Here is a 27,197-nt window from a genome sequence, read left to right on the forward strand (position 1 = left end):
CCTCTCGTGAGCCCCCTGCTGGGGACCTGGTCTGCAACCCATGTGCCCTGACTGGGAATCGAACTGGCTGTTCTTTGGTTTGCAGGCCAGTGCTCAGTTCACTGAGCTACACCAGCCAGGGCAAATCTAGAAATGATTTTATGTGATTTTCTTTACTATGGTTATTACTGAAAATGATTTAAATATCATTGATCTAAACTATAATTTTTATTAATGAAAATACCTTAGAGAATATAGAAGTATAACAAAATAAAAGGATCTTGTAAATGTAGACCTCTGTATTAGAGCTATCACAAGACTCTGCTACAGCTTAGGCTTCAGAGACCTATTATTAGAGTAATGTTCTTCCCAATTTCTTCGTACAGTGAAAATTTAACCTTTATACACAAAGACTAAATCTGGATGTAGGTTCCTAAAGTCGGTGTTTAAGGTTTTGTTGTCTAACATACTAAGCACAGGAAATTTCTGTGTTATCCTAGAGATTTTTTTAAAGGCTGTTTTTCATGCCTGTTAAATTAAAACATGCTTCTTCTTACAGACCAACTTTACAGGAAGAAAGAAAAATCGTAATAAAAAATGGCCGACACCCTGTGATAGACGCATTGCTGGGAGAACAGGATCAGTATGTTCCCAATGGTACAAATTTATCAGTAAGTACTACATTATGCATAAAACCCGAAAAAGGTGGTAGCATTGATTACAAACTTTTATATACCGAATAATGTTTTTCCAAATTTACCCAAGATTTAACATTGACTTTAAATGCAGTAATCCTTTTTTTTTAAATTTTTATTTGTTTATTTTTAGAGAGAAGGGAAGGGAGGGAGGAAAAGAGGGAGAGAAACATCAGGTGTGGTTGTCTCTCGGGTGCCCCCTACTGGGGACCTGGGCCACAACCAGGCATGTGCCGACTGGCAATTGAACCTGGGACCCTTTGGTTCGCAGGCCAGGGCTCAATCCACTGAGCCACACCAGCCAGGGTTATAGTTAATTTTTATATTTTATTTTATTGATTATGCTATTATAGTTGTCCCAGTTTTCCCCCTTCTACCCTTTTCAACCATTACCCCCCACTCTCTCAGGCAATCCCCCTACCACTGTTCATGACCATGGGTCAGGCATATAAGTTCTTTGGCTACTCCATTTCCTGTGCTGTACTCTACACCCCCATAGCTGTTCTGTAACTACCTGTTTGTAACTCCCAGTCCCCTCACCTCTTCACCCTTCCCTCCCTTCTGGCAACCATCAAAACCCTCTTCATATCCATAATTCTGTCTCTGTTCTTCTTGTTTGCTTTGTTTTTTGATTCAGTTGTTGATAGATATGTATTTAGTAACATTTTATTGTTCACAGTTTTGATCTTCTTTTTCTTAAATAAGCCCCTTGAACATTTCATATAATTATGGTTGGTGGTGATGAACTCTTCTAGCTTGTTCTTATCTGCCCTTCGATTCTAAATGATAGCTTTGCTGGGTAGAGCAATCTTAGCAGTAGGTCTCTGCTTTTCATGACTTCGATTATTTCTTGCCAGTCCCTTCTAGCCTACAAAGTTTCTTTTGAGAAATCAGCTGACAGTCTTATGGGAATTCTCCCGTACATAACTAACTGCTTCTCTCTTGCTGTATTTAAGATTTTGTCCTTATGTTTTAACCTCCGGCATTTTAATTATGATGTGTCTTGGAGTGGGCCTCTTTGTATGCATCTTGTTTGGGACTCTGTGCTTCCTGGACTTGTGAGTCTATTTTCTTCACCAAATTAGGGAAGTTTTCTTTCATTATTTCTTCAAATAGATTTCCACTTTCTTGCTTTTCTCTTCTCCTTCTGGCACTCCTATGATGTAAATGTTGGAGTGCATGAAGTTATCCTATAGACTGCTTATACTATCCTAGTTTTTTTGGATTCTTTTTTCTTCTTGTTGTTCTGATTGGTTGATTTTTGCTTCCTTATGTTCCAGATCATTGATTTAACTCTTGGCTTTATCCACTTTACTCTTGTTTCCCTTGATTTTTTTTTATTTCAGCTAGTGATTTTTTGTCTCTGACTAGATCATTTTTATGCTGTTGAAGTCCTGAGTTCCTTGACCACCCTTATAACCAGTGTTTTGAACTCTGCATCTGATAGACAGCTTATCTCCCTTTTGTTTAGTTGTTTTTCTGGAGTTGTGATCTGTTCTTTCATTTGGGCCATGTTTCTCTGTCTTCTCATTTTGGCAGCTTCCCTGTGTTTGTTTCTATGTATTAGGTAGAGCTGCTATACTCCCTCTCTTGGTATCATGGCCTAATGAAGTAGGTGTTCTGTAGGGTCCAGTGGCACAGCCTCCCCTATCATCCAACCTGGGTACTTGATGTGTGCCCTTCATGTGGGCTGAGTACACCCTCCTCTTGTAGTTCAGCCTTGATTGCTGTTGGCAGGTCAATGGGAGGGATTTACCCAGGCCAGTCAGCTGCAAGGACTGACTGTCACCACTGACCATCAACCTACACCTTCCATGTAGGATCAGCTGTGCAGGAGCATAGTGGCGATGCTCCAGTGTGGTCTGCAAAAGGGCAAAGACCACCAGCATGAACTGAACTCACCTTCAATGTATGCGAGTGACTGGGCATTTTAAAGGTAGAATGAGAGAACAAAAATGGGCGTTGCGGGGTGTTGGGATGCAATGAGCAGATCTAGGGAAGGGGAAACGTATAAATAGCAGAAAGGGGATTGGGTAATGTGAAACCTGTCTGGGTTTACTAACTGGCAGCTGGTGCTCATACCCTCCCACAGGGACTGGGAAGGAAATGTTTGCATTTCAGAGAGATGGTTCTCCTGCCTTTGAGAACTCAGTTCTAGGTGGGAGAAGATTTACCTCTCAAATGGGCAGAGAAAGATTTATAACAGCAAGCTTTCTGAAGTAGCTGCTCCAAGGGGAGGCTTCAGGGGCCTCTCTGCCTATCACCTGGTTTTGTCTGGGACAAGCAGTAACTTTGGCAGTGTGGTGTTTGCTCAGGCAGGCACTTTAAGGGTGGCTGGAGTCATCTGAAGGATGTGACTTTGAGCCATTAGTTTGGTCTCTTAGTGGGGAGAGTGAATGAAATAATTTGTTCTGAGCAGGTACAGTTTTTATATGTCTTAATTTGAGGCCTGGCTAGAGTTTGGTCAAAGAGAAAGTCTTTTTCCACATAGAGTAAATTAATCTGGTAATGAGATCAAAGAATTAATATGTAGGGCATAAATGAGTGAGAGAAGTCTTATCAGAGAATGAGATGCATGGCTTTGAGATTTCAGAGGTTATGTTCTGGCGATGGCAAGATCCTAGTAGGGCCATGGAGAGTAGGAGATTGAGGAAGGAGCTTGGGAAAGGTCAGTGTACATGTTGAAATTATCTGAGGTAACTGTATGATTTGTAGTGGGGGATGAAGGTTGTCCAGGTGTGAGATTTCAAGGGACGGAGACTGGTGAGCTGGAGGCTTGCAGGTGTCTGCACCGAGACAAGTAGAAACAGTAAAGCCCTAAAGAAACAGATTTGGGAGAACCTCTGGACCCTGAGATTCTGATGGTAGGATGTGGCACAAAGCTCAGCTTCCAAATGAGGGGAGGAATAGCCAGGTTTCTTTTAAGCCAGTGTATGAAGGAGATGTTAAACATGGGGGTTAGCGGTGTAGAGGTATTTGGGCATTTTTCAAACGATAATGGAAGAATTGAAATGTAGAGGAGCAGTTGGAAATTAGGTCAAAGAAAGGAAGCCAAGAATATCAGGGGGTTGGGAATGTGACCGTCATCCTGGGCTATGACCAAGGATGGCCAAGGTCTGCGCTTGGCGAATCTGACTAGCCACAGGGGTGGTAAGTGGCAGGAACTGCTTTGAATACATCTAGTTCAATGTTACGGTTTGATAGCATACAGAGACTTTTGGTAGTATGTAACCTGATCCCCACTGTCTATAAACGTGTTCATTCTTCTTAGGGAATTTGTAAATTACTTAATTTATCAAAACAAGTTATTAAGTACTAATGCTTCTATAAGTCTTTTAAAAGAAGATTATGTGAACCTAGACTTTTCAGCTCCCATAATGCCAGTAGGGTATAGCTTTTCTTGAGAAAGTATAGGATTGTAACAGTTAGTACCTTGGTTTATATTTCACTTATAAATTGCTCACGCATCATTTTCTGTTACTGTTTCCATCCCCCAGCACACCAGCCAGCTTGACTCCAGTGTCATCCTTGACATTGATTTTTTTTGTTTCTTTTTTCCCTTTTTCATTTTTTCCTCTTTTCTTCTTTTTTTAAATAATCTATTATACTATTTAATAAAGCCAGATTTTAGAAATTAAAATAGCTTTCTGCCTAATGACAAGAATGTTTTAAAGGAGTATTGAACTCTTATATTAAAATTTTTACAAAGTATATGCAGTGATTTATTTCAGCAAGCACTTTGGAATATTCCAGAATATTCGATTCTTTTACATATGCTTTTTCTAACTTGAGTAGGAGTTGATATAGAACTGTTGCTATGGTGAAGTGCATTCTATTTTGCAGGGTATAAAGGGATAGTGTTAAAAAGAACTTACTATGTAAAACTCAATTTAAAATATTTTTTAGGTGTTAATTATAAAATATACCCTGAAAATAATTTTCTGAAAGTCAAATGACATTGTTGCTTTTGATAATCATGTAATTTTAAGCAGTGGTTTTTGTTACATGTAACTATAAGTATACTTTTCTGTATTTTGTATTACATGAACTTATTATAGTGCTTCTGAACAAGCCAACTTTCTGCCCACTTTTCCTCTCCTGGTTTTAAGAATACTTCTTTTTCACATTACACAATCTTGTATTTATATATGAGTTTTCTGTCAGCATTATTTTATGAATATTTTGTTCTTATGGATGTTTGAGACTTGTTTTGTGCCAGTATTGTGCTTGATATCAGGCTTATGAAGAAAGGAATAAGCAGGCTTACAGCTGTGGGGGTGGGGGGAGGCCTGCATTGGGGTGAGTAGGTAGAAGGATTGAGTGGAGAGGAACAAAAGGGGAGAGAAAACCTCCTGGACACGGACAGCAGTGCGGTGACTGCCAGGGGCCTGGGCTGGGGGAGGTGGAGGAGGGCACAGGGGAGGTAAGTACTGGTAGATGGAGGCCCGACTTGGGCTGGTGAACACAGATGGTGTGCTGTGGAACTGTGCGCCTGAAGCCTGTATACTTTGCTAACTAGTGTCATCTCGATAAATTCAATAGAATAAAAACAGAAGGAAGAGATAGGATATATACCTGCCTAATGTGGTGGAAGAGGTACCCAATTAAATGAACGCCCATAGAATGCTTTAAAAGACTACGAGGGAGCTAAGAGATTGCCCAGTAGAAAAATTGGCAACAGCCTTCACAGGAATTCCAAAGTAGAGGATATTTAAATGGTCAATAAAAAAAACTAACACTATATTGGGCCTGCTCTAGTAGGTTTCCTAGCAGGAATATAGCAAAGAGCCAAATAGAAAGGCCCTGTGACTTGGAGGTGCTTAAGGGACGTTAGGTGGAAATCCTAATGCGAAGGTGGAGGGAGTGGCCGGGAGAGGGGTCTGAGCTGGAGTCACGCACGGGGTTCCGAGGGGCCACCGTGCGGGTACAGGGACTTCAGGGTTTGGACCTGTCACTAAGGCAGACTGTGCGGAAAGGTGAACAAGGCTGTGGAAAAGGTCTCAGGCACCAGCATTTGGGGAATAGTTCCATTGAAAGGAGGCGCGAATGAAGAGACCTTTTGAAGAATCTCCTCCACATTTTCCCTGTCTTATTTTTAGGATTTAGAGTTCCAGTTTAGTCCGAACATGAAAAAGATGAAGATTAAAATACAATGGTTAACAAGACGCTATTGTGTATTCCTTCCTCTCCTTTTAAGATGCAGCCCTGCCTCGTCTAGGAAGCCTTGTTTGATTTCTCCCAAAAGCCTTGAAAGGAATGCTCCTTGAAACCTTGTTTTTTAATTCCTTTCCCTTCTCCCCATATGATCCAAGTATTTGTAGACTTAGCAACCACTGGCTCTTCCCACCTCCACCTTATGGACCTCCAATTCCTTCTCCACGTGCAGCCACAAGGACTTTTCCTGATGTGTCCCACCATTCTCCTGCTTGAATTAATGCTGTCAGTCTCAGCCATGTGGTCCCAAGCTACTGTGCCTCTGGGTCTCGGCAGATGGCATTCCCTCACACACACCCACACTCCACCTCACTCTCCTGCTTGTTCTGTACGTCTTGTCTTGGATGTCACCCCTTGCACTAAGCCTTCCCTAACCAGAGTTGTTAGGGGCACCCTTATCGCATACCTACGCCGTCTGTGTTTTTCCTCATTTGAGTACTTATCCCACTAGATTTTAATGACTTTTTTTTTTTTGGCTCATGGTTCTCAGGGAACTGTGGCCTTGAAGAGAACAGGGAATCCATTCCCCTGGTTTAGTGATAATCCCAGCATCAGTCAGAGGTCTCTGGCACACAGCAGGTGCCCAGTTGGGTTCGTCAGATAAACAAGGATTAGCTGGACGCCTTGAACCATCTCCCAGTCTCGCTGTAAACTTTTTGTCCTTCTTCGCTTTACAAAATATTATTTTTCAGGATGTTATATAGGCATTTTACAATTTATGGAACAGTTATACTGTACAGCCTGAAGGGACATTAGGGATTATTTAGTGTGACCACCTCATCATACTCATGAGTAATTGAAGAGCAAGAAGAGGGAGGTGACCTGCCAGGGGTTACCCGCGTTGGTAGTCTTGAACTGCTCCCCAAACATTAAGTATTCTGAGGTGAGTCAGTGCTGGCCAACCTTTTACACTGCCCTTTTACCTGGGAAGTGGTAATATTGTCATGGTACACTAGAATAGAAGGAGAAGAAAAAGGTTGCTCAGAACAAAAGGAAGTTGTCCCGCCTGCCACCTGGAGGGTTAGGAGGTCAGCATCATGGCACACCTGTTACCCATGTCACTGCTTGGGAGATGCCACTGTATCCCACCGTAACCTCAGGATTGTTTGTTTATCCAACCAAATGACTCTAATGGGTGGGTTTGGTTTTTACAGCGGTCGAGTTGGGGTTTTTAGTTTGTGTCTTTTAAAATATAAATAACACAAATTTTACCTTGGGAGGGGGAAAGGGAAAAATGTGGTTAACAGTTTCTCAGTTTGGGGAAGGGAAGGAAATGAGTCAAATGTGCAAAGCCGGAAGGTCCCCAGGAAGCGCTGCAACATTGGGTCTCTGTGGCCCACGGAAGATGCAGAGCCCAGGTGTTCCACAGTGGGGGGCAGGGGGGGGGCCTGGGTAGACTCAGTGCCGCCATCCGTAGTGCCATTATAGGTAAAGATGTGACACATCAGGTAAAGATGCGGGAGCGCAGGAGGGGACCAAGGACCACAGTCTTCCCATTTCCACCCCTTTCCCAGGATTAATGCTTCTAGCCTCCCCGAAATGCTTACTTTGCCTATGTAAAAGTTAAGACTCATTACAATAATATTCATAAGCTCCTGACCCTTTGTACCTACCTAATTACTAAGAAGAACAACAATAATGAATGCTATAAAACATGTCTGACTTTTAAGCTTAATTTAACTCGATGGCTGGGTTATTCTCATAGATTTTGTTAGAAACGTGTTTTTTGCATATCATGGTCATTGTATCATATTGTTAAGAACTAGAGGAAATATTAATGGCATTTGAATACTGTATTCTGTATTCTGTCACCTCCCTTCTCAGGTGCCCCTTTCTTCTTGCTTCTGAAACAGTGAGAAAAGAAAAAGGGCCTTTCCTGTGACACTTTATAAAGTGCTGTGACCTGCACTGCTGTCTCTGCCCAGAAGGTCCCTCTCCTCCCTCCCTGTCCCTCATCCTCATTCTTCAAGGCCCCCAGGCACTGCTGCCCCTTCAGAGTCTCACCATCACTCTGGCCAGTTGCTGTCTCTTTCTATTCCAGCTGGTTTTTAAATTTTTGCCACTTTTTGGTACTCAGGTGTAGTAGTGGTACAGTGCCTAATGGTGATAGGCGATGTAAACCCAAACCCTGGTCTGTCATCTACTGTCGTCTTGGGTGGGCCACCATACTCAAGGGCCCTCAGTTTTCTCATCTATGCAATGAGGGGGTTGGACTGGGTGACAAGCGGCAATTAGTGGAATGTAGTAAATTGGGCAGCACCCGGGCAGAGTAGGACCTAGACCCTTACTTCAGCATCTCAGCATACAGCCTGTCCCCGCCAGCCTCACTCTCCCCCTTAGTGTTTGTGGTTCCCCTCAGGTCAGAAGTGTAAGGATTTGGCTGAGGGTTTGTCTGGCGGAGGCTTTTGCTAGAGTGTCTCTTACTGTAACCTGTCATTGATTGACGTTTCAGGGAATAAAACACTTTGAAACTGCCAAACTTTTTCAATAGTCTGCAGCTACTATAAAAATAGTTCTACCATGATTCCTTTTTAAAGATAGATGTTAAGATCTGTACCTGTCAAGGGAGAAAGCTTTTTTTTTTTGGCAGAAAATTAGCTGATGCCCAAGTCTTGGAAATTAATATCTGAGTTTTTTTCTCTCTCTGCTGTGCATCTCTTGACTTCAGGGATCCTCTGCCTGACTGTTGTTCTCAGTGGGGGTCCGGGCAGGGGCCTGAGCTAGGGCAGCTCTTCCCTTATTTAGCAGTGACTGTAATTCCATGTTACTGAGCAGGGCTCTCCCCTGCCTCCCTGCTCCTGCAGCCCCCACCCCCCGCCACTTTGAAACATCTGTTAAAGGATGGTCTTCACTTAACATCCGAGTTCTGCTGCTAAGCAGCTCTGCTTTACTGGACAAGGTACTTAGCTTCTCCAGGCTGTGCTTTGCACCTGTGATAGGGTGATACAGTGGTACTAATAATAGAGTAATGCTGAGCCTTTATACCAAAAGAGGTTGCAAAATTCATTTACTGGTTCTAATAGATTTCCTTAGAACTGGAACACAATCATGACATACAGGAATAATGATAGCTTCATTATTTTCTTTCCAGTCCTTATACCTTCCATTTTCTTTTCCTCTATTTTTTAATAAATGGACATGAAATTTTATCAAATGGTTTCTGTGTATCATTGGAGATCAACATTTATCTTCTTTATTCTATTAATGTGAATTACCGATTGGCTATCGAAGTTTTATGGAATCACTTGTAAATACTTCGTAAGGGCCCGTCTGGCACAATGGTGAAACTGCTCTTTGACTCTCCAGGGGGACTCAGAGAGAGCGATGATAATCACTGGGCCGAACATGGGTGGCAAGAGCTCCTACATAAAGCAGGTGGCACTCATCACCATCATGGCTCAGACTGGCTCCTACGTTCCTGCAGAGGAGGCGACGATTGGAATCGTGGATGGCATTTTCACGAGGTAGAAGCGTTACTTCTATTTGAATATATTTCTGAAATGAATCAAGCCTACATTATCACATGAGTTTTCTTTTTACGTACATATTTAAATGGACAGATATGCTCTTGAAATATTTAGAACTTAGGAGCTTACAGAAATCATTCTGTCATGGATGTAATACCAGGACAAACACAGGAGATCATTTTGTCCAGTAGTTTTTGTTATTTTTAGATGCTGAATTCTTCCTGTAAAGAAACTCATGTTTCCTTCAGCAGGTTAGTATTTAAACAGAGAAACCCAGAGGTGGAGGGATCGGAGGGCTGGCTGCGAGGCTCCGTAGGGCGCAGTCTGGAAACTGCTTTATCCCCCCAGTTTTGTAGGTGGGAACCGAGAACAGACGGAAAAAGGCGCTGGCCCAAGGTGATTTCTCATATTCTTTTTACTCTAAGATCATTAGGTCTTCTTCCTCAAGACAGAAACCTAAATTTCATGCCTTATTAGGAATATAGGTGAAATATCCTGGTCTCACTAACTAGAATTCATAGTTTAATCTGTTTGTACAGGTTTATCAATTAAAAATTGTTTTAAACACAAGTATAGTTGGTATACAATATTATATTATACTAGTTTCAGGTGTACAAAATAGGGGTTTGTCATTTTTATTCTTGACAATGTGAGCATCGCACTAACTCTAGTACTCGCTCACTTCAAACTTACCTCAATTTTTTTTCCAAAGAATTTTCTTCAATTACTCTTGACATTCAATACTGTGTTAGTTTCAGTTGTACAATATAGTAGTTACACATTAGATTTGTTAGTTCTTAAAAGTATTTATACTTATTACATTTTTAGAAATGTGTGAATATAGTTTATAGTATATAGTCAAGCTAGGCATGTAGAGTGTTCAGTTTACTGTTTAGCTTCATATTTATTTAATATTTGAGTCTGGAATCACATCAGAACTAATATGTGCTGTGTGTACATGTGCTAATATCAATGTACTTGACTAGACATTAAAATACTTTAAAGCTTGGTTTTCAATCTGAGAGTGAACAAAGGGAGGAAACCTTAGTTCTCTCTGATGCCATATCTCCAGAGAGATGTTATTTTGATCTCCACACATTTGTAAATTAATTTTACATAGGAAATTTAAAAACTCTTTCTTTAGTTTTTAAAATTGTAATTAATCTCCTCTTTTGTAAGCAAAATGCACTAGGTATTTTATTTTGGTTACATTATTAGGAAAAGTGACAGATTTAATAAAGAGAAAAAGAAGGGAAAAACAGGAAAATGAAAACACATTGTGGGTGTTGTAAGGTGTCTGAAAGAGAATCTTCTTAGTGAGGAGAACACCAGTTAGGAAGGTTTTTAGATCCTAGTAATAGAAAACAAAACGAAGGTAAATTTTTCTCATAAAACAAGTCTGGAGATGGGTGGCTGTTTCTGCTGTTTCAGCAGCCCTGCCATTTCCGTGGTCTTTCCCTCACTGACATGCCCATCCTGCTGTTTTGTTTTCTCTGTTCAGCTGTCACCTGTTGTTCAAGATCTCATTCAGTTGCCTCCTCCCTCAGGAAGTCTTCCTTGAGTCCCATAGCCAGAATTAATTTCTCTCATCTCTGTACTTCCACCTCCCATGTGTTTTTCCTCTTTTAAAGCTCTTAACTACCTTCAGTTTTATAGTCATTTGTGTACATGATTACCCTTATTGCTGTGTTGTCTGTTCCCAGAAGATGAGTTTCCTATTTTGTACGTTTCTCTCCCCTCTCTTAACCTAGAACTTTGCATTATCCATGCATAACAGACACTCCGTGCATAAGTGACTGTTCCATTTCTGTGTCGTAGTAGAAACTACAGTGCTATTAGGAGACTTCAGCAGTGGCGGTACCGTTCCTCCTGTCACTGAGGAAGTGGCTGGTAGGGAATGTGCCGACATAGAACATGGGCTTTTTCTCCGTGCTGATGGTATGATGACATACTGTTACCTCATGATCCAGGAGCAGCCTTAAGGCACTGGAGTGATTACTAATCACTGTGGAAAAGAACTAAGTTGATTTAAACCCTGCCAGCGCCAGATTCAGTGTTTCAGTACAGTAGTATTCATTCTGAATGAACTCCTTCAACACATCCATTTATTCAGCTTCTTGGGGATACATTTCCTTTATCCAGCCCTGGTGGACCCATCCAGAGATAGTGAAAGGGTATTCTGGTTGCAATGCATGAAAAAGAGCTGGTTACAAAGCCTGGCAATCCTGTATGAGTCCACTTTTGTTTGAGAAATTACATATGTAAATATATATGGAGAAAACCATTTAGATAGAAGGCTGTATTCCAAGAATCATGAGAAATATGGGATTATGGTGACTTCTTTTGCTTATAAATATTTTTAAAACCTGAAATGGACATGTAACCAAAATACCATCTTCCCCCTCCACCTGACCCCCACATTAATTAATCAGGGGCAGTATCAGTCAAAATGAGAGGTTTCACCAGAGTCTGGTGAGATGCTCGTGTGGTCACTGTCTGGGAGCACTTCTTCCCAGGGCAGATTGCTTTTCTCTGCACGGTGGCACAGAATCTGGGGTTCTAGGATTTAAACCTTCCCAGGTATTTCAGTTTATCAGACTTTACTTTTATAAAAAGTTTTAAATTCAGTCTCAAAATAATGTCAGTCTCTCTCCTTCAGGAATTGATGGCTTTCTTTCTGGACCATTATAAAGTTGTCTTTACTTTTCATAACAGAAACACTGTCATTTGCACATCTAAGACAATAACTTAAATTTTTAAAAAAAATTTGGGTGGCTTGGTGTGCTTTATATTATTTCTTTTTTTTTCAGGTTTTGTTTTATTGCTGTTCAAGTACAGTTGTCTCCATTTTTTCTCCACCACCCCCCCCACCCCAGCCATCTCTACTTTCCACCCTTGATCCTGCCTCTCTCTTTGGTTTTGTCCATGTGTTCTTCATACATGTTCCTGAAAACCCTTCCCCCTTCCCCCCCTATAATCCTCCCCTCTGGTTACTGTCAGTTTGATCTTAATTTCAGTGTAAGACAATGACTTTTAACCTTTGAATTTTATGGAGAGTTTTTTTTTCTTTTGTGGAGAGAAACTTTAATGTGTGGTTGCCGCTTGTGTATTGCCTACTGGAGACCTGGCCTGTAACCCAGGCATGTGCCCTGACTGGGAATCGAACCTGTGATCCCCTGCTTCACAGTCCAGTGCTCAATCCACTGGACCACATCAGCCAGGGCTTTATGGAGTTTTTTAAAAAAATATCGATAACCTGAATCCCCTCAGTCAGCCTGGGCAGGATCTGGAAGTTGAATTTTACAAGTTTCCAGAGGGTTTTGAAGTGTAGCCAAAGTTCAGAAGCATTTCTCTGACCCTTTGTTGGAGAGCTCAGTTGTTTAATTATAAAAGTAATAGATGTTTATTTTGAAAATGATGTAATGGTGTGATAGGGTATTAGGTAGAATGTTCACTTTCTCCTCAGGCCAGCAACTTTTAATGATTCTTTGTATAACTTTTTACAAATTTACAGGTATACATAAATTTTACCTTTAAAAATGGTATTATAGTAAGCATGATTATTACATACCTTGGTTTTATTTACTAATACACAAGGAATTACTTCTCGGCCTTTTGGCTAAGATCAAGTAGTACCTGATACTGGGGGGACGTTCTCTGTTCATACAGGTTCAGTGGCTGCAGCCCATCTGCTGGGAGGAGACTCCTGCTGTCTCTAACCTCAGAGAGCTCCACCCGGGATGCGCGGCTGTGGTGCAGGGCCCTGCCCCCTGCCCCTGCCCCTCCCTTCCCGGTACCTTTGGAAAGGAGTCTGTGTGGATCACGTGCAGTTACGTCTCTAGGATCTTTACTAGGATGTGGTTTAATAGAATGCCCTGATATTTTTCACTTACTTATTATGAAATATTTCAGACATAACAATCTCCCATGTAGCTACCAGACTACTAAAGAAGTAAAGTGTTGCCAATACAAGCAAACCCTCGATCCCTCCAATCCTCTTCCTCTCGACCCTCAGTAACTGCTCTTGATTCTGGTTTTCATTCCATGAATTGTCTATATTTCTACTATGTAGGTATCATTTTTGAAACAGTACATAGAACTATTTGGTATGCTTTTAAACTTTATATATACCATATCACACTATGTATTCTGCAAGTGACTTTTTTCATCTCTGTATTATATTTATGAAATTTACCTGTATGGATGCATGTAATCCTGGTCCACTCACTTTTTCTGTAATGATGATATTCAGTGTCTACACCTATTATAATTTATATTTTTTCCCTGATTGATATTTAACATGGTTCAAATTTGTTGCAAGCGCAGTCCTGATACTTGCCTTCCACACGTCGCCTAGTGCTCGGAAACGGGTTTCCTGGATCCGGGTTTTTTCTGGGCACAGGACTCTGAAGTGGGAGGAACATGCACCTTTCTTGTTCTTCGAAAAGGCCGGACGAATTTGGAAGCCCACCAGCAGTGGGTAAAAGTTCATCCTTATGCTTTAAAAATTAGAGAAAGAAATACCCACTTGATGACATTTCTGTATTTTCTCCAAAATTTCTCTTAAGAATATTTTCACTTCTGTTACTCGATATGTTTTACACGAAGTGCCACCTGATAAATCACTTTTTGTTCATGCTAAGCCATGTTTTCCTCTGCACGTGCTTGCTGTGCCTGTTCACAGAGATTTAAAATGGTGTATCGGCCTTCCCTGCCAAGCCGCCGGGCCTCTTGTTATCACCAACAGCTGCCTCCTCTTCGGTTCCTTTCCGTCTTGACTGCCAAGAAGGCAAGAGCTCAGTTCAAGGCTCAGGTGTCAGGTGTGGGAGCACATTTGTGTTAGTTTTTCCCTTCTCTTCTTGCGTAGGAATATGTCTCTAGTGGGAGTCCAGAACAGCTGCATCAGAATCAGACATGCTTGTTAAAAATGCTACTTTCTAAGGCCTATCACAGACCCATTAAATTGGAATCTTAAGTGTGAGACCCAAAAAATTAGCATTTTAAAAGCTCGTGCTAAATTTGCTGTCTTAAATTTGAGAACCTACTATATGGTTTGCAGTCCTAGTTTTATAGACATTATAATTCTTCCATTATAAGTGTATTATTATTCTAATTAATTTCAAATCCTTTTTGTGCCCCATAGGGGGAAAACATTAAAAAACATTTTATGTATGCATAAAATTTGGCTCCAAACTTTATCTTTTTAAAAAATTCATTTATTGTTTTTTTAAATATCTGAGAGACTTTTTAAAAAAGATTTTATTTATTTATCTTTAAAAGATTTTATTTATCTTTATTTATCTTTATCTTTATTTATTTATCTCTTTTAGAAGGAGAGAAATATCAATGTATGGTTGCCTCATGAGTCCCCTGCTGGGAACTGGCCTGCAACCCAGGCATGTGCCCTGACTGGGAATTGAACCGTGACTGTGTGGTTCGTAGGCCCACGCTCAATCCGCTGAGCTACACCAGCCAGGGCTCCAAACTTTATCTTTAAATTTGTTATTTTTGTATTATTAATTGGACACTTACAACACTAGGTTTAAATTCATCTATTCATAAACAGTCATTGAGTATCTACTGTGTGCTGTGCATTATGTTATAAGAAGTATAAATAAATGTGTGAAAAGCTGTAAACAGAAAACTTTAGGAATATTTTCTTCCGGGCTATTGTAACCTCATGTGATCCTTTTCCTGAATAAGAAACACTTTTTTTAAAAAATAAAATTTTGGCAAACATGCACATTTACCTCTAATTGGTATATTTATAGTATATTGTGATATATATTGTCAGTATATTGTGATGTATATACTCATCAGCAAACTATTTCTAGACACATATTTCTAAGGATCATTACCATCTTTGAGTACATCACTGAAAAAAGATGTTTGTGTTGTTGATTATCCTGAAGAAGGCAAGCTTAAACCTCATTCCCCTTTTTAGACAGTAATTAAGTGTTAGAAATGCAGTGAGTTATTAAGTCTGCTTTTAGAAAACCAAAACAATTGGCTTCTCTCAGCATAATTTACTTCTATTTATGTCAATTAAATGTTGGTAGAAAGGGGTTTTTATATTAAGTGGTCCCTTGTTAATAATTTTCATACCATGCTACTATGTAAGCTCTCTTGCTGCACCCAGCTTTAGGAATGCTGGATCATCAGAATGGCACCAGTGTGTTTATTTTGAGGGAAAATTGGAAGCTAATAGGCATTCAAAAGCTTATATTATTTCAAATGTTTGCCTTTGTGTGGATAACTGATTTGTTTGCCCAGTTTAGTTTAATTCAGCAAATATTGAGCAAGCACCTACAGTAGGGTATTTGTACTCTATTAAAAAACACGTAGCCTTCTGGACAGGAAGGAAACATGTTGCATCAGTGCGTATCTTTCACTTGGTAGTAAATACCAGCACTCAAAGCCACATGGTAAGTGATGTTTTACCACATGAGTAGGCTGTTATGAGTTTTATTGGCATCAGAAATGTTACCTTACGAATGTCTCTGTGGCTTATTTAGCTCCTGTGGCCATATTATAGCCAACAGGAAATATCTCACTTCATCTTTTTGATGGGACGTGGTTGTATGAATTTAATGTCTCATAGTTGGAGTTTCTGAATGTAATGCCTCATGGTTGGATTTTAAGTGCAGATCTCGGGCAGGTCCCCTCAGTAGAGATCCCCTGGAGATACTGTTGAATTTGTGTGATGAAGGGAACCTTTGAACTCTGTATTCAAAACAAATCTGAAACATATCAAGACTTAGGAGCCATTGCTCGATTTCAATTCTTGACATTTTGCAGAAGGAAAAACAGAATTAGAGAGATTGTGATTTCCTTGAGCTCATGATGTGAGTTCAGTTATAAGATTGTATCCTTAGGTTGGGTCATGTTCCCTCTATTGATCTTATTAATTACCCTCACTAATCTTACCTTCCTTTGATGGCCTTGATTATTTGTGATTTTCACAGATAGAGTTGGTGGAGAGCATTTGCTCTGTTGGTTATTTTCTTTTAAAATTCCTGGGGCTTTCCCATAGGGCGGACTAGTGATGCATTAGAGAACGATCTTCCCCATCAGTGCAGTGTGGGTTTCCTCTGATAGGAAAACACCTGTGTCCCTCCTAAATGGTCTGCACGTGCTTTGTAGATGGTTTCAGTGAACATTGTTTCTTGTGAACCAATACAAGTTTGGCATTTGCCTGGATTGCTCTCTTGAGTCTCAGTAATGTTTCAATTAAAATTGAAAGATTCCTGCAGTGGTTTTTGCTTGGCTGTATTTGTTGTTCCGTGTTACAGCATTGGTAAGTTGACTTTACATACTGTTAGTGGGATCTGATTGCAGCTGTTACTAGGAACAGTTACACTAGAGAAGCAAAAGCTTTTTCTACTATAAAAATTTCATTGTTGCTAATTAAGCATTTTTGATATTGCTGAAGGAAAGCTAATTATTTAACCTGGTAACTACTTTGTCTTAGTGTAAGGACACAGTAGATTATAAAGTATTCTTAAATGTATCGCTTGTGATTTTTTTAAAAAGAGACTTGTTTTTCTAAATACACTGTAATGCTTGTTCATTGTGCAAAATTTAAAACTGCTGAAAAGCTCAAAAGGAAAAAAATTAAGTCCTCCCAGGCTTTTAAAAAAATGTACACATATAGTGATAAATCATTTGTGATTTCATTCCATTTCTGGGTTAGTGGTTGTTTCATTACATACAATACAGATCCACCACTTCACACTTTTATACCTTTTAAATACTATGCGGTATCTACACATCTTTTAAAAATTGGTATTCCTTTGCAGCTTTTTCTCTTCTTGGACTTTAAAATTTATTGTTTTTCTTCCATACTTACACCATTCTCAAAAGTTAGAGTACATTGTTAATCAGGAGATTATTTTTCTTTTGTAAAATTTACTTAATATACAAAAAATATCCCAAGAAATGTAGATACCTATATTGGATAGAATTCTGCAGTTTTTTAGCAAAGTGGAATGAATAGAAGATCTTCAATTTCAAAAAGAAGACAAAATAAGCTAACATAAAAACCCTTCTAAACAAAGCACTTAGAAGACACGTAGGGTATGATTCCATTCTATGAGGAACCTAGAATGCACAAACTCATAGAGACGGGAAGTCGAATTGAGGTTGCCAGAGGCTGGGGGAAGGGAGAGTGGGGAGTTACTTTTTTAATGGGCACAGAGTTTCTGCTTGGGGTGATGAAAAAGTTCTGCTAATGGATAGTGGTGATGGCTGTACAATGTTGTGAATATGCTTAATACCACTGAATTAGGCACCTAAAAATGGGAAATGTTACTTATTTGTATTAAAGACCCAGAATTATTTTAAAAACAAAGTATGTCAAAACTGATGCAGTACTGATCATCATTGCCTCTGTTAGACCATTTTGATATTTAAGTTCCAATTACTTATTATTCTACATGAAACCCCTGTCTGTTAATTGCAGTATTTCTCCTTCGTGTTAGCATTTTTCTTGCAGAAGCTCCAGAGATTGTGATTTGGAGGGACAGAGGCCCATACCATTTGCTATTATTTAGCAATATCTAGAATGTTATCTCAAAATACCAAGATCTCATAAAAACAAACTCTTACTCAATTTTTTGTGAAAATAATATTCAATTTAGAAAACTAATTCAAAAAAATAATTTATTTCCTCCATTAACGCTTTATTAAGCTTTGTTGACCTATATAAGGTTATAGGCAAGGAGGGAATAGGGGGATTAGAAAGATTAGTCAGCCGCCACTCCTAAAAATATCAGTGATTTTTTTCTTAATCACATAACTGACCTGTGTATCGAGAGCAAACTAACTCTAGATGAAACCTAAAGAATGCAGTTTTCATTATATTTGAATATAAATGCAAGACAATGCTAATAATGACATGTTCTGGAATTCATTAAACCTATAACATATTTTAACATTTGAAAAATTTCAGACTCAGTGTTCAATATTATGTGTCATAAACATTTGTTGAGTTAATGAAAAATTACAAACTTTAATGAATGTTAATTAATTTATATCCCACCTTGCTCCAAAAACTTATTTTAGGCAGTTTACTGGAGTGTATACAGTAGAGCAAGGTACTGAAAGAGTAATGTGGTATTCAGAGATGTTGGGTCAAGGAAAAATAAGGATAGAAACATAAGATAAAGTCAAGGTTGCTATTTGGTATTACAAAATGTTATATAGTTGTGTCCTAGTAACAGAGATGAAAAGGATTCTTTTTTCTTCTTCTGATTGGTTGTTTTTGCTTCCTTATGTTTCAAATCACTGATTGATTCTTGGGTTTATTCACTCTACTGTTGTTTCCCTGTAAATTAGTCTTTATTTTAATTAGTGTATCCTTTGTTTCTTAATCAAATCTAATTTATTTATTATTTATTTTTTAATTTTTAAAAATATGTTATATTGATTATGCCATTACCATTGTCCCATTTCCCCCTTCATTCCCCTCCACCCTGCACACCCCTCCCACCCATATCCCTCCCCTTTAATTCCTGTCTGTGTGTGTGTCTTAAGTTCTTTAGCTTTTACATTTCTCATACTATTCTTGCCCTCCCCCTGTCTATTTTCTGCCTGCCATCTATGCTACTTATTCTCTGTACCTTTCCCCTCCTCTCCTCCTCGCACTCCCCTGTTGCTGACCCTCCATGTGATCTCCATTTCTATGGTTCTGCTCCTGATCTAGCTGTCCGCTTAGTTTGCTTTTGTTTTAGATGTGGTTGTTAATAACTGTGAGTTTGCTGTCCTTTCACTGTTCATATATTTTATCTTCTTTTAGTTAGATAAGTGCCTTTAACATTTCATATAATGAGGGCTTGGTGATGATGAACTCCTTGAACTTGACCTTATCTGAGAAGCACTTTATCTGCCCTTCCATTCTAAATGAAAGCTCTGCTGGATAGAGCAATCTTGGATATAGGTCCTTGCATTTCATGAGTTGGAATACTTCTTTGCAGGCCCTTCTTGCCTGTAAGGTCTCTTCTAAAAAATGAGTTGACAAGTCTGATGGGAATTTCTTTGTAGGCGGCTGTCCCCTTATTTCTTGCTGCTTCTAGAATTCTCTCCTTCATTTTAATCTTGGCTAATGTAATTATGATGTGCCTTGGTGTGTTCTTTCTTGGGTCCACCTTCTTTGGGACTCTCTGAGCTTCCTGAATTTCCTGGAAGCCTATTCCCTATGCCAGACTGGGGAAGTTCTCCTTTATTATTTGTTCAAATAAGTTTTCCACTTGTTGCTGTTCCTCTTCCCCTTCTGGTACTCCTATAATTTGGATGTTGGAAAGTTTAAAGATGTCCTGGAGGTTCCTAAGCCTTTCCTCTTTTTTTTTTTGAATTCTTGTTTCTTTATTGTTTTGTGTTTGGTTGTTTTTTTTCTTCCTTCTGGTCCACTCGATTGTTTTGAGTCCCAGTTTCCTTTCCATCACTATTGGTTTCCTGTGCATTTCCCTTCATTTCAATTAGTTTAGTCTTCATTTGTTCCTCTAATTGGTGACTAAAATCAACCAGTTCTGTGAGCATCCTGATCACCAGTGTTTTGAACTGTGCATCTGAAAGGTTGGGTATTTCTTGGTCACTTAGAGTTACTGGCTCTGGGGCTTTGAGTTCTTCTTGAGCCATAATGTTTTGGTCTGTTCGCGCCTGTTATGTATGAGGGGCAGAGCCTTAGGTGTTCACCAGGGTGGGGCAACTCAGTTGCTGGGTTGTGACGCTGTATGTGGGGGTGGGGTTAGAGAGGGGAAATGGAGGTCCCCTCTGCTGCTTCTTGCCACTGGGGCCTGCGTGGTCTGTCTCACTGCTCATTCCTCTGCCTGGTTTATCTGTGTGCGAATGTGTGACTGCGGTTAGCCTGCCACTTTGCGCCCCCACTGGGTCTGCCCGTCACAACCCCATGCCTGGGATCTGCCAACTGCCGCCCTTGCGCCTGGGTCGTCTGGCCGAGTTATTCGCACAACCCTGCTCCACCAGTCACTGGCTCCGCCCCTCTTACCAGTCTGGCTGAATGGTTCATAGTTTTTGGACTTCGGTATAGTTCAATTTTCTGTGTTTTGGTTGTGTTTTTGTTACTAAAACTTTGTTTTTTTATTTTTTTTGTTTTTTAAATATATTTTATTGATTATACCATTACAGTTGTTCTATTCCCCCCCTTCGTTCCCCTCCACCCGCACACTCCCTCCCCCACTATTCTCCCCCCCTTAGTTTATAACCACGTGTCTCAATTTCTTTAGGTTCTATATTTCCCCCACTATTCTCACCCTCCCCCCTATCTATTTTCTACCTACCATCTATGCTATTTTCTGTGCCTTCTCCCCCTTTCTCCTCCTCTCACCCCCCTGTTTCTAACCCTCCATGTGTTCTTCATTTCTATGGTTCCACTCCTGATCTAGCTGTCCTCTTGGTTTGCTTTTGTTTTAGGTGTGGTTGTTAATAACTGTGTGTTTGCTGTCCTTTCACTGTTAATATTTTTCATCATCTCTTTCTTATATAAGTCCCTTTAGCATTTCATATAATAAGGGCTTGGTGATGATGAACTCCTTGAACTTGACCTTATCTGAGAAGCACTTTATCTGTCCTTCCATTCTAAATGAAAGTTTTGCTGGATAAAGCAATCTTGGCTGTAGGTCTTTGGATTTCATGACTTGGAATACTTCTTTCCAGCCCCTTCTTGCCTGGAAGGTCTCTTTTGAGAAATCCGCTGACAGTCTGATGGGTACTCCTTTGTAGGTGACTGTCCCCTTATCTCTTGCTGCTTCTAGGATTCTCTCCTTCATTTTAGTCTTGGCTAATGTAATGATGATGTGCCTTGGTGTGTTCCTTCTTGGGTCCAACTTCTTTGGGACTCTCTGAGCTTCCTGGATTTCCTGGAAGTCTATTTCCTTTGCCAGACTGGGGAAGTTCTCCTTTATTATTTGTTCAAATAAGTGTTCCACTCGTGGCTGTTTCTTTCCCCCTTCTGGTACCCCTATAATCCGGATGTTGGAACGTTTAAAGATGTCCTGGAGGTTCCTAAGCCTCTCCTCATTTTTTTGAATTCTCATTTCTTCATTCCTTTCTGGTCGGATGTTTCGTTCTTCCTTCTGGTCCATTCCATTGATTTGAGTCCCAGTTTCCTTTCCATCGCTATTGGTTTCCTGTGCATTTCCCTTCATTTCAATTAGTTTAGCCTTCATATGTTTCTCTAATTTGTGACTGTAGTCTACCAATTCTGTGAGCATCCTGATAAATAGTGTCTTAAATTGGGCTTCTGAGAGGCTGGCAATTTCCCAGTCGCTTAGGGTTATTGGCTCTGGGACTTTGAGTTCCTCTTGCACCATCTTTTGGGCTGTTCGTGCCTGTTAAGTAGCAGGATCGGAGCCCTAGGTTTTCACCAGAGCAGGGCAACTCAGTCGCTGGGTTGTGACGTTGTATGTGAGGGTGGGGTCAAAGAGGGACAATGGCTTCCCTCTGCCGCCTGCTGCCACGGCCCCCACCAGCACCGCAGCCACCACCGTCACCAGGCCCACGCGCCTCGCTCCACGGCACGCGAGTATGCCACTGCTGTCAGCCCTCCACCACTGGGTTCACCCCCTGGGGCCTGCGTGGTCCGTCTCACTGCGTGCGAATGTGCGACCTTGGTCAGTCTGTTCCGCACCCCGACTAGTTCTGGGCTGCCTGCGCTCCTAGGTCTGTCCTGCCCGACCCAGCTCCGCTGCTGGCTCCACCTCTTACCGTCCTCATTGAACGGTTCGTAGCTGTCGGACTTCCGTATAATTCCATTTTCTGGTCTCTGGGTGTGTGTTAGTTCTCCAGAACTTTTGTTGTATCCAAACTTGGTTGTGGGAGAAGGCACAGTGTTTCCACCTATGCCTCCATCTTGGCGGAAGTCTCTTGTTACTAAAACTTTGTTGTCTTTAAATTTGGTTGTGCGAAGAAGCAAGTGTTTCCACCTATGTCTCCATCTTGGCCAGAAGTCACGTCCTTGTTTTTAAATATTTGTTGTTTATAAACTTGGTTGTGCAAGGAGGTACAGTATTTCCACCTATGCCTCCATCATGGCCAAAAGTCTCCTTTGTTTCTGAGTGGATCTTTTTTATGCTGTTGAGGTCCTCACTAAGTTACTTGAGCATCCATATAACCAGTGTTTTGAACTCTGCATCTGACAGATTGCTTATCTCCATTTTATTTAGTTCTTTTTCTGGAGTTTTGATTTGTTCTTTCACTTAGGCCATGTTTCTTTGTCTCCTCATTCTGGCAGCCTCCCTGTGTTTCTTTCTGTGTATTAGGTAGAGTTGCTATGACTTCCTGTCTTGGTATCATGGCTTAATGTAGTAGGTGTCCTGTAGGGTCCAGTGGCACAGTGTCCCCCAACATCCCAAATGAGGTTAGTATAAGCAGCCTCTGGGACAACTTCAAGCATTCAAACATTTGCATCATAAGGTTGCTAGAAGGAGAAGAGAAAGAGCAAGAAATTGGAAATCTATTTGAAAAATAATGAAGGAAAACTTGCCTAATTTGGTGGAGGAAATAGATACACATGTCCAGGAAGCACAAAGGGTCCCAAACAAGATGGATGCAAAGAGGCCCACTCCAAGACACTTTATAATTAAAACACCAAAGGTTAAAGATAAAGAGAGAATCTTAAAAGCAGCAAGAGAAAGGCAGATAATTATCTACAAAGGAGTCCACATAAGACTGTCAGCTGATTTCTCAAAAGAAACTTTGCAGGCTAGAAAGGACTGGCAAGAAGTATTCCAAGTCATGAAAATAAGGGACCCACAGTCAAGATTGCCTACCTAGTAAATACATCATTTAGAATGGAAGGGCAGATAAAGAGCTTCCCAGAGAAGAAAAAGCTAAAGGAGCTTATCGTCACCAACCAGTATTATATGAAATGTTAAAGGGACTTATTAAGAAAGGAAGATCAAAACTATGAACAGTAAAAATGGCAATATATACATTCCTGTCAGCAATTGAATCTAAAAAGCAAACTAACCAAACAAGAAGAACAGATAGATTCATGGATATGGAGAGCACTTTGATGGTTGCCACATGGAAGGGGGTTTGGGGGGAATGGGTGAAGAGGCGAGAGGATTAAGAAGTACAAATAGGTAGTAACAGAGTAGCCATGGGGATGTAGAGTATAGGAAATGGAGTAGTGAGAGAACTTATAGGCGTGACCTGTGGACATGAACACGATGTGGGGATTGCCTGGAGGAGTGGGGGTTTTGGCTAAAGGGGGCTAGAGGAGAAAAATTGGGACAACTGCAATAGCATAATTAATCAAATATAATTTAGAAAAGAAAAGGAAAATGTGTTCAGTGATAAAATTCTGTGTCCATCAGAGTCATTATTAAGTTATCACATTACTGAAATTTATTGGAAACATAAACATGCTAAATGTTTCTTAAGAGAAGTTCACTGAAAATATTTTTATCACTTCTACCAGTTATATACATGTGCCTCCCGAGTGGCCTTGGTGACTGGATAATGAGCCAGTATTTCTTCAGCATCTCCTGGGCAGCATTTCTCCTTTATCATAAGGTGCTATGGAAAATAGAATTGTAATAGAAAATGTGTTAGCTCCGAATGCAAACTGTTCTACAGGGTTTTACAAGTCCCAGAGGAACCCCTTGGGATGGGGGAAAGGGCCTAATCGTGCTGTTTTTTTAAAACTAAATCAGCTTTTCTTTGATCTCATCTGCAGAATGAACCTCTTTGCAAAATTTCATTTGAACAAAGAATTTAGTAGCTAAAAAGATATTCAACAACCACTGGCCTAACTGTAGAATTGGGACCATTGCTTAATAAGACCCTCTGAAATCTGGCCTGGCCTCCTCAGGGAGAGAAACCCTGGAACAGCACGTGGTGCCATGGGGTCATGGGGAGTTGTTGTCACATGTTTTGGCACTGTGTGCACAAGACACCCCCCCCCTCCCCTGTCTAGAGATGAAATTTCATCTATACTGCTTGGTATGTTTATGGTTTCTGTTTTTACATGAAACTTTTAGCTCAACGTAAATTTATTTTGGAATGTGATTTGAGTAGGGCCACATCCTTTTTTTTCCTGAAATAATCAGTTAGCTAACATCTTTTTTATTGATTCATCATTCATCCTTTCTCCCTGATTTGAAATCTCACCTTTGAATATCTTTCTCAAGAGCATTCTCCAATTCCTGAAATGGCCAATGAGACTACTCTGTTACTGTAGGATTTCTAGTAATAGCTTAGTACTTAAACTATTGCATTGAAACCTTACCCAGTGTGTGCTTGTTATTCTAATTCTTGAGAATCATAGACAATCCCGCAAATATTTGCCTGCCAGAGCTATTTTATGATCAGCCAGGGATTTGTTCTTTTTGCCAACTCACAGCCTGTCAAGAATAAAACCAGTCAGTATTAAGCAAGGGTCAAATATGATTCTGAAGAATTCAGACTGGTTGCAGAGATGGGAAAGTTTACTCCTCTCACTTTGTGGTAGGGGAAATACTAGTAAACATTGAAAATTCAGGTGTAAATAACAGTATTTGAACTTTGAAAATGTAGCCAGAAGGCTTCTACGCTAGCAACATTTCATAAATTATGTTGTGCAGTTACTGATTTTACAATGGATGAAGTTGACAGCACTGTTGGTTAAACCGAATCACCTCCATCACAGATGCTGTAGTTAATTACAGGCTGTAAATGACGCTGATTACCAGACCGGTTCTCCTCAGGCTCCATCATCTCTGGGGTCCTTGCACTTCCTCACCCCTGCGCTGTTCAGGGCTCCAGCCACAGGATGGTGAAGCCTCTTTCTCCCCAGAAATAAAAGGCACATTATGCTTCTGTAGGTCACATGTGAACTATTATAGCAACACTTCATTGATAAAGGTTCTTAGCTGAGAAAATAGCTACCAGAATCCATAAAGGTGGCTAGCATGTTGAAAATCTGAGTTCTAGGTTCTTCTATTCACTACATGACTTTGGGTGAGTGTTACCTAATTATTCTTCTTTTTTCAGGTTCTTTTTGCACCAAATAGATGTTTTTCCAAATGTGCTCTATAGATCAAATGTGTTCTAGCATCACAAGGTGCTGCTCCAGGAGAAGTTGAAGGGGTTGATGGTTAAATGTTAGAGAAATGCGATGTTAAAGGCTCTGGGACGTCTTATAGGAAAGAAACCCCGGCATCTTTTGGACCCCTTGGTTGACCTCTCCAATAACTGCATAACACAAAGTCAGCCTTAGAATCCTGTCAACTTTAGGCACCTGGAGTTACCAAACCTCTATAGTTCTAGTTTTAGTAAAAGAGTTTATATTATTTCAAAATGGCACTTTAATTCGTAATATCAGTTAAGGAAACATTGGAAAACGCCTTTACTTGTTCAATATTCTACTACTTGTGGATTTTAAACACAATGATGTAGAGAAGCACTGGTTTCCCCTGTACCAAAACTTGGGTTTGAAATGAATGGTCAAAAAAAGGCAGAGTGAGAAGTGTCTCTTCTTTTCAGGAGTTCTATCCAGTACTCAGATTCTTCTATCCAGAATGTTTCTAAAAGGTGAAATTTGATGGTAGGCACTCTTTATATCCAATACATGTTTTTGATGTGGACTCTGGCCAGCAGTGTCCACGGCATTGTTAATGAGACAAAACAAATTCACACGGACTACCGAGTCCTGTGGAAGAAAAGGGATAGCACGGCCACTCTCTGAAGGGGAGAGTGCCTCAACCCTTGCCTCGACAGGCTTTTATTGGCTTTCTAATAGCATATATCAAAGACGGTTCTCTTTCATTATGCTCAGGTTTGCTTTCGGTAATTATTTTTTACAGATAGCAAAGCAGATGATGTTACTGATTACTTCCTACAGATTAACAAGGAAAAATGTTGCAAATGCAAGGGAACAATAAGAGTAATTGGTCTGGTTACACTTCAGTCCTTGGGAGAATTAGCACAGACTTCAGAAAGTTACTTTAAAGATATGCAGTAAGCATTTGTTGCCTCAACTCAGGGTGAGGGAGTTTTAGCAAGAGCAAGTCTCAAAGCAGCCAAGGTATGATGGGGGCCTGGTCTCCCCTGGGAGAGCCAATCTGTGGGTTTGGCGTCCTGTGTACTGCCACACGCCTATGGGCTTTCCAATAGGGCTGGGCTACATTTGCCAATGCCAGGCAGATCGGTTCTCTATATGTTTTTTTTAGTTTTATGTAATTTCAGCGCTTATTGACTCAAGATGTATAGAACCCTAAGTTCTTTATATTTATTATTCAGAAAATAATGCCTAGTTTCCTAATAATAAAGTTTAGAGGAAAATCTGCCTTCATCTTATTTGTAGGATGGGTGCTGCAGATAATATATATAAAGGACAGAGTACGTTTATGGAGGAACTGACCGACACAGCAGAAATAATAAGAAAAGCAACACCACAGTCCTTGGTTATCATGGATGAGTTGGGAAGAGGGACGAGCACCCACGATGGAATTGCCATTGCTTATGCTACCCTTGAACACTTTATTAGAGATGTAAGTATCTTGCATATTTTTTTGTACATGAATGGTACATACTATGCAAACTGTATTCCTGACTTCAGTTTCTAAATATTCAAAAGTATTTTTAATTATTACAACTGATCCTACTACTGCAATTGATTACTTGGATGGTATACATTGAGCTCAGAGATATTGGCCCTAAATAATGTTTATAATTCTCTGATGTGCCTCCCTGGTGGTCTTTTCACCCAGAACTGTATCTTGTGATTCACAGCCAGCTCTATGGCAAGAGCAGAGACCATCCACCTGCAAACCAATCCTTGAAGAAAGAAGAAACAGAAGATAGTGCCATTTTTACCCTGTGACATGCATATACTTTTTGC

General features: G+C 40.2%; 1 protein-coding gene across 1 annotated transcript in view; it reads left to right on the forward strand.

Moving 5' to 3' along the window:
- The window catches only part of MSH3 (mutS homolog 3), a 143,865-nt gene that overhangs the window by 103,385 nt on the left and 13,283 nt on the right, over positions 1-27,197 (forward strand). The window contains exons 19-21 of the mRNA XM_037032459.1: positions 539-650; positions 9,195-9,352; positions 26,661-26,847. Coding sequence (XP_036888354.1) covers positions 539-650; positions 9,195-9,352; positions 26,661-26,847 — 457 coding nt within the window. The remainder of the gene's footprint in view (positions 1-538; positions 651-9,194; positions 9,353-26,660; positions 26,848-27,197) is intronic.

Source organism: Sturnira hondurensis, unplaced genomic scaffold, assembly GCF_014824575.4.
Source record: "Sturnira hondurensis isolate 20B ecotype Veracruz unplaced genomic scaffold, ASM1482457v3 Scaffold0021354, whole genome shotgun sequence".
NCBI lineage: Eukaryota > Metazoa > Chordata > Mammalia > Chiroptera > Phyllostomidae > Sturnira > Sturnira hondurensis.